At 42.0% G+C, this 13511-nt stretch overlaps 1 protein-coding gene across 1 annotated transcript in view; it reads left to right on the top strand.

The window, feature by feature from the left end:
- The window catches only part of sbno1 (strawberry notch homolog 1 (Drosophila)), a 124149-nt gene that overhangs the window by 84297 nt on the left and 26341 nt on the right, over nt 1-13511 (top strand). Inside the window, exons 16-20 of the mRNA XM_073052000.1 lie at nt 1423-1608; nt 5577-5744; nt 5903-6066; nt 11688-11819; nt 11912-12047. Of these exons, the coding sequence (XP_072908101.1) occupies nt 1423-1608; nt 5577-5744; nt 5903-6066; nt 11688-11819; nt 11912-12047 (786 nt within the window). The remainder of the gene's footprint in view (nt 1-1422; nt 1609-5576; nt 5745-5902; nt 6067-11687; nt 11820-11911; nt 12048-13511) is intronic.

Genomic DNA, 13511 nt, shown 5'->3' with positions numbered 1-13511 from the left:
GTTTGAAACCACATTGAGCAAAACAGTTCTAATTTGTCTTACTGCTTATTTCTCGCCAGCTATCAATGACAAAGATCACTGCTTTTTGAACACAAGCACACACAACTAATGCTATTTAAAAACTGTTCACTGAGCATTGTGTGGTGTCTTAACAGTCACACGTGCACACGATTGACCCTAGATAGAAACTGATCTGCAACAGTCTCCGGTCCCAATTAGCGACATAGTTTCCAAAATAAATTAAGGGAGTCCGGGCTGTTTTCTCAATTCATTTTTGTTCTTTAGGAGTTTGTCCCAAATAAGCGGTTGTCCCAAATTAACTAATGGCTCAATTTACCAGAGTCCACTGTATTTGACATTTGGGAAGAAGGGGGTGCTGCTGTAGAACTGTTATTTAAGGGGGTGATCAGTGATGAGGAACAATTTTGTCATGATGAATTACGTAGAGGCATAATTACTTTTTGAGTCAAATCAAAAATTGGCAAAGGCAGGGGACTACCATATGGGTACAACACAGCATGGTATAAATCAGGTGGTTAGAGGTTCATGTGTTATAGGAGTCTAGAGAGATCAAACTTGCTGTAATATGAATTTATGGAAATATTTGAAACTGTTCTGCATCAGTACCTTGAGGAATCAACCAGGTAAAAAGCTCTATAGGGTCTTGGGGTTAGTGCGGTGAGAAAGGGCTATTAGGTTACCCTAGGGTCGAGGGCCTTTTGTGAGAGAGAGGCAGTAATATGTTTAGAATTTTACTTAGAATCTCATCATCTACAAAGTTGATATAAAACTTGGATGTTAAATCTGAACGGAGGAATCTGTGAAGGTATAAGGGGGGAAAGTTGAGAGCATATGATTAGGAGAATATATTGAAAGGGGTGACAGCGGCTGAGCCATATTTTCTGTGCCTGAGCAGCCTCTGATGATACAACTGCTTGAGCATAAGAGGTAGGGAGTTTACAAAAGAAAAGAGAAACCTTCACTGAGCCTTTGGATTTCTCAAACATGAAGGGTTGTGAACGCCCCTTTTCGTTCAAGATGGAAATCAATAAATCTGAGTGAGGGCCACAGAGGATCTGAGAATGGTGCTGAATTAGAATATCAACTACAGGCATGAATTTCAGAATAGCTGTGTGGCTTACTACTCTGATTAAGCTGAGTCCATGCCTCCCTTAGCCCACCTTCATTTGATCCCAGCAGCTGTTAAACTACAATCTTTACATATTATTGTAACTCTCTTTAAAAGTCTATCACTTGGACCAAACTTCCAGTAAGATGTTTGACTGGGCAGTACTTAGCTTTCCTGCTTATTAAGGACCCGGGGTGCTGAAAGTTTTGACTCAAAACCTTGCATTTGAAAAATGACAAGTTTGATTAATTTTCTTCTGTGAAAACTTTTAAATGTGACTTGTTACTTTTCAGCCAACGAGGACAAACGTGAAGCTAAAAAAGTTCGCAAGAGCAAAGGGCTTGCTGGGAGCAGCTCTTCAGGGAGTGAATCTGAAGTGTCTGAAAGTGAAGGCAGTGATGCAGAAAGTTTTCACTCTGTCAGTTCTGCCGACGATGACTTCAACCCTTTCAGGGATGAATCTTCTGATGAGGAGGATGGTAAGTTGGTGACAGATGAGCAGCAGTTCTGTTCTAGACTAGTGTCCATAGAGCCCAGAATGAGAAAGGACAATTTGTGCAGCCGGCAGTGAGCGGTGTAATGTAAGTGCGGTTAACTGTAATGTGATCTAGGTCATTGCCTCTGAATATTGCCTCCTAGAGCTCTGCTGTGGCGATCAAGTCAATGTTCAACGTAAATTTTATTATCAAAGTACCTACACAGTTGCAAGAAAAAAAAATTAGTGATCTCTTTTCAATTACCTGGTTTTCTGCAGTAATTATTGATAAAATATGCTCTGATCTTCATATAACTCACAATAATAGATAAACACAATCTGCCTAAACACACAATTGTACTTCACATGTCTTTATTGAGCACATTGTTTATTCATTCACAGTCCAGGCTGGAAAAAGTATGTGAATCTTTGTGTTTAATTGCTTGTAGAATCACCTTTAGCAGCAATAACCTTCACCAAACATTTCCTGTAGCTGATGATCAGACTTGCACAATGGTGAGGAGAAATTTTAGACCAGTCCTCCATTCAAAACTGTTTCAGTTCATCAATATTTCTGGGATACCTTGCATGAACAGTCCTCCTCGGGTCATGCCACAGCAACTCAATTGAGTTAGGGTCTGGACTCTGACTTAGCCATTCCAACACATATCTTTTTAAACCATTTTGTTGTGATTTATTCTTGTGTTTTGGACCATTGCCTTGTTGCATCATCCAACTTCTATTAAGCTTCTGGCGACGGAATGCCATCTGGCATTCTCCTGTATAACGTCTTGATACAATTGATTGCAAGTTGTTTGGGCCCTGAGGCAGCAAAGCAGCCCCAAGGCATGATGCTCTTGCCACCATGCTTCACAGTTGGGATGAGGTTTTGGTGTTGATATGCAGTGCCCTTTTACTTGCAAATCTAGCAGTGTACATTTCTGCCAAAACGTTCAACTCTCATCTCATCTGTCTACAGGACATTGTGCCAGAAGTGTTATGGACATCCAGGTGTCTTTTGCAAGCCTGAGGAGATGTGTAGCTGTGGTTTTTTTCTTGGAGGGCAGTTGTTTTCTCCGTGGTGCCCTTCAATGAACACCATTCTTGTTCAGTGCTTTTCTTCTAGTAGATGCATGAACAGAGACTTCAGCAAGTTCTAGAGATTTCTGCAGGTCTTTTGCTGTTACCCTTGGGTTCTTTTTCACCTCACTCAGCATTGCACATTGTGCTGTTGGTGTGATCTTTGCAGGATGCCCATTCCCAGGGAGAGTAGCAACAGTACTGAGTTTCCTCCATTTGTAAACAATGTCTCTTACTGTGGACTGATGAACACTCAGGTCTTTAGACATGCTTTTGTAGTCTTTTCCAGCTTCATGCATCTCTACAATTCTTCTAAGGTCCTCTGAAAGTTGCTTTGATTGAGGTATGATGCACATAAACAGATCTTTCTTGAGAAGAGCAGGTTCTGTCAGTAACCTGACTTTGTGTGTCTCTTTTATACGGCAGGGCACCTCTACAACCCACACCTCCAATCTCATCTTATTGATTGGAACACTTGACTCCAAAAAGCTTTTGTAGAAGGCTTTACCCCAGAGGTTCACATACATTTTTTTGAATCTAGACTGTGATTGTTTAGATGCTGTACTCAGTATCGATGAGAAAGAAGTACAATTGTGTGTGTTATTAGTTTAGGCAGATTGTGTTTGTCTCCTATTGTGACTTAGATGAAGATCAGACCATATTTAGTAAGTAATTAATACAGACAAAACAGGTAATTGCAAAGGATTTACAAACTTTTTCTTGCAACTGCATGTCACCATATATAACCCTGAGATTCATACTCTTGTGGTTATACTCAGATTACTGTGTTGGTCCTAGGACCCATCCTCTGAGGTGCTGGTGCCCAGAAACTTGAAACTGCTCATCCTTTCCACCACTGAGCCCTCAGTGAGAACTGGTGTGTGTACTACCAACTTGCTATTTCCTGATTTCAATGAAAGATCTAACCGGAGTACAGAAAACAACAAATAAAAATAAATAAGTAATAAATAACAAGAACATGAGATAATGAAATAAAGTCCTCTAAGTGAGATCATTGGTGGTGAGAACATCTCAATGATGGGGCAAGTGAGTGTAGTTATCCTCTTTTATTCAAGAGCCTAATGGTTGAGGAGGAGTAACTATTCCTGAACCTGGTGGTGGTCATTGGGTATATTTAAGGCAGAGGTTAATAGATTCTTGATTAGTTGAGTGTGAAGGGTTGAGGGAAGGAGGCAGGAGAATGGGGCTGAGAGGGAAAATAAATCAGCCATGATAAAATGGCAGAGCACACTCGATGGGCCAAATGGCCTAATTCTGCCCATGATCTTTTGGTGTGCTCCAATTTTCCCAGCAGCCACCTACTGGCTCTAGATATTCAATGTGTCAGCTAGCACATGCTTAAGATTTGAGGCAGTGGGATGATTCGGTCAGGCTTAGGGTGAAAAATTGACAATATCTGTGTCATGAAAGAGAATGTGCAAACTCCGTGCAGACAGGTGGCGCTACACAGGAAGCATGTTGAGGTTGTAAAGCTCCCCATCACATTGTACTGATGTCCATTCTTCTCAGGCAGATACAAGATTTATTATCTTTTGTGGAATTAGCAGTAGTTGAGTGTATGGTGTAGAATTACTGCAGATCACAAAGAACTAGTGCAAAAGAAAAGGATTATTCGTGCACCCTTCAGAATTCTGATGATGGAAGGCCAGAAGCTAATCCTGAATCATTGAATGGGTCTTGAAGCTCCTGTACCACCTCCCTGGTGGCTTTTAAACAGAAAAGGGCAATGTCTTGGATGGGGTCTTACATGCCTTCTTGAGGCATTGTCACTTGAAGATGTCCTTGATGGTAGGGAGGGTTGTTCCTACATCTCTAATCCTATATATTGGAGCCTCCACACCAGGCAGAATGTTCTCCACTGTACGTCTGTAGAAATTTGCAAGTGTTTTTACCAAATTTCCATGAACTCCTAACAGAGTAGAGCCACTGGCAAGCTTTCTTCATGATAGCATCAGTGAGTTGGTCTTAGGACACCTACTCTGAGATGTTGGTTCCTTAAAACTGCTCAGCCTTTCCACCCTGAGCCCTCAGTGAGGACTGATATGTGTTCTTCCAACTTCCTGTTTTGAGATTTCAATCTCTCAGCAAGATGTATGTTCCACATCAATAAACCATGCTCTGCTAAATCCTGACCATTATTCAGTCTGACAGCACACAAATATTCAGTGAACTAAATGGTGATCTCTATCTGCAGTCTGTACAAACATCGTAAGTCAGAAGTATTAATTGGAAAGACATGCGAAAGCAGGTGTATTCTGGAGAGTGGTGTGAATTCAATGGGGGATGACAATGATAGGGTGAGTGGTCAGAAGATTTAGTACATTGATTCTAATAGATTCAGGAAGTGAAGATGAAGAGTTGGGCTTGGGGTGTATCAGCTGTGGCAACTATTGGGCATATTAACTGAAACCTTGTTGTGAGGGACTGGTTGTAACTGCTGAGGCAGCTGGAGAAGATTCTGTTGCCGCCTTCTTTGGGCTTGAGGCTCAGGAATTTCTTCAGACAGAGTGGTGAATCTGTGGAATTCATTGCCACAGACAGCTGTGGAGGCCAAGTCATTGGGTATATTTAAAGCAGAAATCGATGGGTTCTTCATTAGTCAAGGTGTCAGAAGTTACAGAGAGAAGGTAGGAGAATGGGATTGAGAAGGGTAATAAATCATCCATGATGGAACATCAGAACAGACTTGTTGGGCTGAATAATTTGAGAATGGCAGAAATGAAGGGGGTTTCGTGTAATGATTTGGTGGTGGGGGATGCCTTAGGCTTATGTGGGGAAACGTGAGATTTCTGCTCCCAAACTGGATGTTGTCACACCCCATCCCCCACCCACAACAGTATTTGTAACCATTCTCCTTTTGGATTGGAACAGATCCTTGGTTAGTGAGGAAGGAAAGGAAGAAGGACAAAGAGAAGAAAAAGAAGAAGAAAAGTATTGATCCCGATTCTATCCAGAGTGCCTTACTAGCATCTGGCCTTGGATCGAAAAAGCCCAGTTTCTCTTCAATCAGCTGCACAACCAACAATGCACTTCCTTCAGGTAAAGGGGTTGCAGTATCATGCGAATGAAATTGCATTAAAGTATGTACTTTTTATCTTGCACTGTAATCAGACAAGGATTAGAGTCTATTTTGAAAAATAAATGAACTCCTAACTGTTACTTAACTTATTCCATTTTTCCTCTGATTAAAACTCAAGGTAACAGTAGCCATAGTATTGTAGCCAGCCAGGACGCAGTGGAAAGAGCCCAGCAAATGAAACGAGAATTACTGGAGAAGCTGGACAGACTAGCCGAAGATCTACCTCCAAATACACTGGATGAGCTCATAGACGAGCTGGGTGGCCCAGATAACGTAGCAGAGGTCAGTTCCAAGAAAGTATCGATGTAAAATGCGCACATCCATAACTATGACCCGCTTCTGTCATGGGGATCACTGCTGTGATACCGAGCAAAACCTGAGTCACAAGATAAACTACATAGCATTGAAGATTTGATGAAAAACCAGCAGTAATTTTTAAACAATGTTGGAATTGCAATGGAGGAAAAAGTAGGTCTCAAATATTGAGGTGAGAGATTAGTGCAACAGAGTGGCTCAAATTTTGCGAGCAGAACTTTGGAAGAGCTAAAGTTTGTACATGTCTGAGCATGATGTAAAAACCAAAGTCATAAAAAAGTATAGCCCAGAAACAGGCCCTTCAGTCCATCTAGTCCATGCTGAACCATTTAAACTGCCTACTCCCATCAACCTGCACCGGGACTATCACCCTCCATATCCCTACCATCCATGTACCTATGAAACCTCACCTTAAATGTTGAAATCAAGGTTATAGGAAGGGTTCAAGTACATTTATTATCAAAAAGTATGTATGCGGTATACAACCCTAAGATTTGTCTTCCCCACAGACAGTCACGAAACAAAAACCATGAAACCTGTTAAAAGAATAAACATTGAACACCCCCCACCACCACCACTATGCACTAAATAAAAATAAACCGTGCAAACAAAAAAAAGTGAAAAAACGCAGAATATAAACACAAAATCAAAAGGAGTCCTGGCATATTTTGTTATCTGCAGGCCACCCCGATTCAAAATCACCTAAAAATAGCAACAAAAAAAATTACATGGTTGACAAGGGGGAGGGCTGAGACAATTCACTGGGATCATTTTTTAGTTATAGGGAGAAATTGGATAGGCTGTGTTTGTTTTCATTCTGCTGGAGAAGGCTGAGTTGGTGGAGGGGCCTGGCTGAGATCATCTAATTTAATATTGGATATTGAGGAACTTCTCCCTCTGAGCCAGTAACCGGGAGACAAATATTTACAGTAATGTGGGGGCAGAGAGAGGAAGGATTTTTTTCACCCAGCTTGTGTGTGGGTGGTGGAGGCAGGCACTCCCCTAACCTGAAATACCATGACATAGTGGGCTCTGGGACGAGTGCTGGAGAGTAGAATTAATATATTGTTACGTATTCAGGCAACAATAATTATAGATGAGTTAGACGAAGGGTTTTATAACAAATAACACGTTTATTAAACACTGATAACAAACCCCCTTCAAATGTAAACAAACCCAAACAATGATCCGAGCTCAGCTGCTCAAACAGTCCTTAATAGCGTTGCAGTCCCAAACAGTCTTTAAAGCAGTATTGAAAAGAACTCAGTTCTTTAAAGCGATATGCTGAAAGAAAACAGTTCTTTAGAATGATATGCCGACAGTTCAAAAGCTCACGGTACTTTTAAAAGGAGAGACTTTTTAAAGCGATGTAAATTCTCTTCCACGTCGATGTCCTTCGATTCCCAGCGTCGAACTCCCACGTCGAATTTTATTAAATATAACAGCTTAAAGTGACTGACCTTCCTTCCACAATATTCTCAATCTCCCGCTTTTTCCAGCGGAGACTATCATGAGAATAGTAAACGAAATCCTTCCGAATGAGGATCACACAAGGTCGAAGTCAATCCATCGAAAATCGATTTTTCTCGATCTCCATTTTCCAAACTTCACTCTCCCTTAGCAAAGAAACCTTTTAAACTTTAGGCATTATATAAAACTTCATTTTTAACTAAACTGCGTCATCACATTAAATCACACAGTGATATGAAGTCATCTTGGCAAATCCTGCCACGAACTGCCCCACCTGACAGGGTGGGTCTCCCTTTTATACCCTGTAGAAAAAACCTGTCACATGACCTCTACTGGCGGGAAAATGACATCACTCCACCATTACCTCATGTCCAGTATAACTTCAACCCCAGTCACGTGACAAGGGTATCACTGTCACGTGTCACGGGTACGTAACAATATCATGGTACTTGATGTTCAGCACGGAGATGGTGGGCTGAAGGGCCTGTTTGCCTGTCGTCGTCATCATCATTATGTGCTGTGTCATATGGTGTAGGCAATCTTAGACCATGATTGTTCTTGGCAAGTTTTTCTGCCAAAGAGGTTTGCGATTGCCTTCTTGTGGGCAGCGTTGGGTGACCCCAGCCATTATCGATATTCTTCAGAGATTGTCTGCCTGACGTCATTGGTCACATAACCAGGACTGGTGATTTGCACTGGCTGCTCATATGACCATCCACCACCTGCTCCCATGGCTTCACATGACCCTGATCGGGGGGCTGAGTAGGTGCTGCTCCTTGAGCTGCAGGCTAACGGAGGGAAGGAGCGCCTTGCACAACAGTAGGGACATCTGATGGGGAAAACTAGATGCTAGTATGGAAGGCAACAATATTTGGAAACTTTGAAGAGAAAGAGAAGGTTGGCGATGGGATGGTAGTAGTTATGGTTGGCTTGTTTGTGGGAGAAGGTTGACTGAAGATTTGAAGGGAAACTTAACAGCACTGGAGAAGAGGGAAGTTAAAGTAGAGTTTATTGTCACTCCTAAAGTGTATTACCAAAGCTTTGTGTAAAAGTATCATTTCGGCTGCAGAGAACCAACAGGATGTCTCAGTAAAAATGAAATCTTATGTTCTTGTAACAAAATATATAAGAAATTAGGCATTTCAGTAATATGTTCTTCCACTTGCCAATATGCTCGACTCTGAATGGAACACTGTTGCTCACTTACCTTTTTGCAATAGTTAAGAAACTCCTAGAAGTTGTGGATGGTTGAGGGGTAGTAACTATTCTTGAACCTGGTAGTGGTCATTGGGTATACTCATGACAGAGGTTGATAGATCCCTGAATAGTCAGGGTATGAAGGGTTATGGGCAGAAGGCAAGAGATTGGACCAGAGAGGGAAAATAAATCAGCCATAATAAAATGGCGGAGCACACTCGATGGGCTAAATAGCCTAATTCTGCCTATGGTCTTTTGGTGTGCTCCAATTCTCCCAGCAATCACCTACTGGCTCTAGATAAATGTGCCATCTAGCACATGCTTAAGATTTGAGGAAATAGGATGATTTAGTCGGGCATAGGGTGAAAAATTGACAATACCTACATCATGACGGAGAATGTGCAAACTCCATGCAGACAGGTGGCGCTACACTGGAAGCATGTTGAGGTTATAAAGCTCGCCATCACATTGTACTGATGTCCATTCTTAGGCAGATTATAAGGTTTATTATCTCTTGCGGAATTAGCAGTAGTTCAGTGTATGGTATAGAATTACTAAATAGAAATTGAGGATGGTACGTAATGTGTGTTAGGGTTATGCCCGGGTGGGGGAGACCACCTTTCTGCATTAAATGGTTCCTCTTTCCGTAGATGCTGCCTGGCCTGTCATTTTCTATATTTATTCTAGATTCCACACTGTGGAATTGGCCCTTCTGGGTTTTCAAGCCACACCACTAGCAACCCCTGATTTAACCCCAGTTTGATCACAGGACAATTTACAATGACCAGTAGGACCCAGAGAAAACCCATGTATTACATGGGGAAAACATGCATACAGTGCTGGAATTGATCTCTGAGCTCCAGCAACCCAAGCTGTAATAGCATTGCGCTAGTGGCTACACCACCATGGCACCTGAGTATGTCATTTGCATTAACAACCAGCATCTTCTGGGGGTAGCCTCACTTTCCAGTACCAACATAGCATGCCCACAGTGTTCAGCGGGATAACTTGAACAACAAGGATGGATATTGGTTTTTCGTAATTGACAGCAGAGTCAATGATGTGAGTGTGGAGGCATTCGGGAGGTGAGTCAGATCAGTCAGATGCCTTGACTTTCATTTGGATAGTCAGCATTTCCCCTGAACTGAGTGGGCTGTGTTAGTAGGTTAATTGGTCATTGTAAATTGTCCCATTATTAGGGTCGGGTTAAATTAGGTGTTGCTGGTCAGTGCAGTTCAAAGGGCTGGAAGGACCTATTCTTTACTGTGTCTCAATAAATAGATAATGGGTTCTTAGGTTAACAGCAGTGTCTGGGTTCTGTGAATCGATTACATGAGTAGGAATGGTCTTCTCATTGAGAGGAGGGGTGGGGTGCTTTTTTATCTTGTTACGAACCCCGTAACTGGGTCACTTACCAGCAAAGATAGAGAGGTCTGTTGAAGTCTGATGATAATATTTTTAATAGTATTTATTAGTAAAAATACACCAAAAATAATATCAATGCAAATATACAGATAATATACGTCGTCAATACTAAATCTAAAAGTGCGGGTATAATAATAATCAATAAGAAATGAGCTCTATCGTTGTCTAGGGGATAATGTATTGTCCGAAGGAAATATAAAGTTCATTCAGTTCATGCAGGCTGCAGCCTTTGGGGACCGCTGTGTTTGCAATGGTTGGAGAGAGAGAGAGAGAGATTTTGAGAAAAACTTGCCGATTTTCCTTTTATGATTTCGATCCGTCAGGTGTCTCGTTGTCGTGGCCGTTCACTTGTGGCCTCTCCTTTAGCTAAACCGTTCTTCCGTGATGAGCCCGCCACCCTGGCAAGGGAGGACACACACGAGCCCCCACCGGCTGTCGCTATTAAACGCTGTCACGGGATCTCTAGCGTTTCTCCTGGTGTGTCTAAAGGGGTTGTTCCCCAGACCCTCTTTTATCCTTACTCACAGGGTCTCAGATGTCAATCAGGTTGGGATGATGCAATCCCTCAACCAGCCCATTCTGGTCGTCCCCTGAGGGGCTTCAATGAATAGTACAGTACTCAAAACACAATTCCGTCTCCAAGAGACAATAGCCATTATCAGTGGTTTTGTTTCGCTGAGGCCAGGACATATTCCAATCCTTGTGGATTCTGCGTGTCTCTCTCTCATTTCCTGGGTCCCAGACCCGAATTAATAGCGATCTTGCGATTCTCAAAAAGGAGGGGGCAACTTTGTACCCTTCGGCCCCTCAGAGTTGCTGCACATTCATAACAATCTAGATAGCTCTAATTTTATTTTGAGAAGTCTCACCCATCTCTCTGAACTACTGAGTGGGCTGTGCATCTTTATTATCAACCCCACCACCCCAAAATTAGGTAGCTCTGAATCTACCTAATTGTCTTTATTAATTACCAGAACTGTACTGATTTCATAAAGTAAGCTTGTAAGTTGGCAAATTGTCACACTTATTTGAGGTAAGGCAGTATTCTGCTTATGAATTTGGTTTGTAGATTTGGACTCAAGTTCAGGTTTATGATGTGTTCAGGTTCTGGTGGCTCTTTTTGTTGCTACTTTTGGGTGATTTCTGAATCGGGGCTGCCTGCAGATAATAAACACTGAACTGAACTGAAATATGCCTTTTGATTTTGTGTTTTATATTCTGTGTTTTAGCTTGTTTGTCTTCAGGTTTACATGATTTTTTTTGCGTGTGGAGTTTGATGTTTATCTTTGAAAGGTTTGGTTCCATGGATTTCTTTGTTTCATGACTGTTGGGAAGACGAATTTTGGAGTTGCATGCTGCATACACAGCTTTGATAATAAATGTACTATAATTCATGCAGAGGACTTGGTAGTGCAGCTTTAATTACTGTTATTCCGTGCTTGATCTGTTGAAACGTTCTGTTGTTGGACTTGCTCAGTTGAGATTTTGTTTTCCAGATGACAGGCCGGAAAGGCAGGGTTGTGAGCAACGATGATGGCAGTATATCTTACGAATCCAGATCCGAACTTGATGTTCCTGTAGAAATCCTCAACATCACGGAGAAGCAGCGGTTTATGGATGGAGAAAAGGTAAAAGCAATTCACTTCAGCTATTTGTTTTGGGGCAGTAATCCCTGATCTCCGGTTTTTAATTTGTGATTTTCCTTTTCTCTGGCTGTTAGAATATTGCGATAATTTCAGAAGCAGCCAGTTCCGGGATTTCATTGCAAGCAGATCGCAGAGTCAAGAACCAGCGACGGCGTGTGCACATGACATTGGAGCTGCCCTGGAGCGCAGACCGTGCAATTCAGCAGTTTGGTGAGGACCTGCCGGCTTCTGTGTTCCCTAGTGTCTCTTCTGGTGGTTATTGTCTGACAGTGCTAATTGAATGTCCTTCCATGGCTGCCTCTACTGCCATCTAATACGTTTGTACTAAGGAGGCGCCAATATCAGGGAAGTTGAAGGCACCCACGACAACCTATTATTTTTGCACCTTTCCAAAATCTGATGCTCAATCTGTTCTTCAGTGTCTCTGTTGCTATAATTTACTTTGAACATTACGATATTCCCTAATTACAGCTTCCTTTAAATCATCTGGCAAAACGTTCAAAGTAAATTTTATTATCAAAGTACATATGTGTCACCATATACAGCCCTGAGATTCATTTTCTTGTGGGCATACTCAACAAATCTACGGAATTATACCCTAACAGAATCAACAAAAGATCACTGAACTAGGATGTTCAACCAGTGGGCGGAAGATGACAAACTGTGCAAATACAGAAGGAACAAATCAGTAAGCAATAAATATCGGGGACATGAGATGAAGAGTCCGTGAGTGGGAACCCTGAGGTTGTGGGAACATTTCAATGATGGGGCAAATGAAGTTATCCCTTTGGTTTGAGAGCCTGGAGGTTGATGGGTAATAACTGTTCATGAACCTAGTGGTGTAAGTCCTGAGGCTTCTATACCACCTTCCTGATGGCAACAGTGCAAAAGGAGCACATGGAATTATTGACCTATAGTGGCTGCACTGCACACTTTCCATGTTGTTTCTGTGTAGCTCAAATCAAAGTTTATTGTCACTTAAAATGTATATAGAAACATGACAACATTTCTCCAAACCACGGTGTAAAGCATTTAACACCCAATAGCTTATGAAGGTAAGGATAAAATCTACAGATGAGTCACACGTAAATACCAAACTAAAGTGCATTAAGCTAGAAAAGACCCTGGTCAGACCCCACTTGGAGTACTGTTTTCAGTTCTGGTTGCCTCACTACAGGAAGGATGTGAAAACCATAGAAAGGGTGGAGAGGAGATTTACAAGGATGTTGCCTGGATTGGGAAGCATGCCTTATGAGAATATGTTGAATGAACTTGGCCTTTTCTCCTTGGAGCGACTGAGGATGAGAGGTGGCCTGATATGTGTATAAGGTGATGAGGGGCATTGATCGTGTGTATAGCCAGAGGCTTTTACCCAGGGCTGAAATGGCTAACGTGAGGGGGCATAGTTTTAAAGTACTTGAAAATAGGTACTGAGGGGATGTCAGGGTTAAGATTTTCACACAGAGTGGTGGGTATGTGGAGTACACTGCTGGTGACAGTGGTAGAAGCGGATACGATAGGGTCTTTTAAGAGACTCACGGAGTTTAGAAAAGTAGAGGGCTATGAGGTAGGGTAATTCTAGGCAGTTTCTAGAGTAGGTTACATGGTCAGCACAACATTGTAGGCCGAAAGGCCTGTAATGTGCTGTAGATTTCTTTGTTCTATGTTTTAATA

This window comes from Hemitrygon akajei, chromosome 7, assembly GCF_048418815.1.
Source record: "Hemitrygon akajei chromosome 7, sHemAka1.3, whole genome shotgun sequence".
NCBI classification, from domain to species: Eukaryota; Metazoa; Chordata; class Chondrichthyes; order Myliobatiformes; family Dasyatidae; genus Hemitrygon; species Hemitrygon akajei.
The sequence above is the reverse complement of the archived record's forward strand: the minus strand, read 5'-3'. Positions and strand labels throughout refer to the sequence as shown.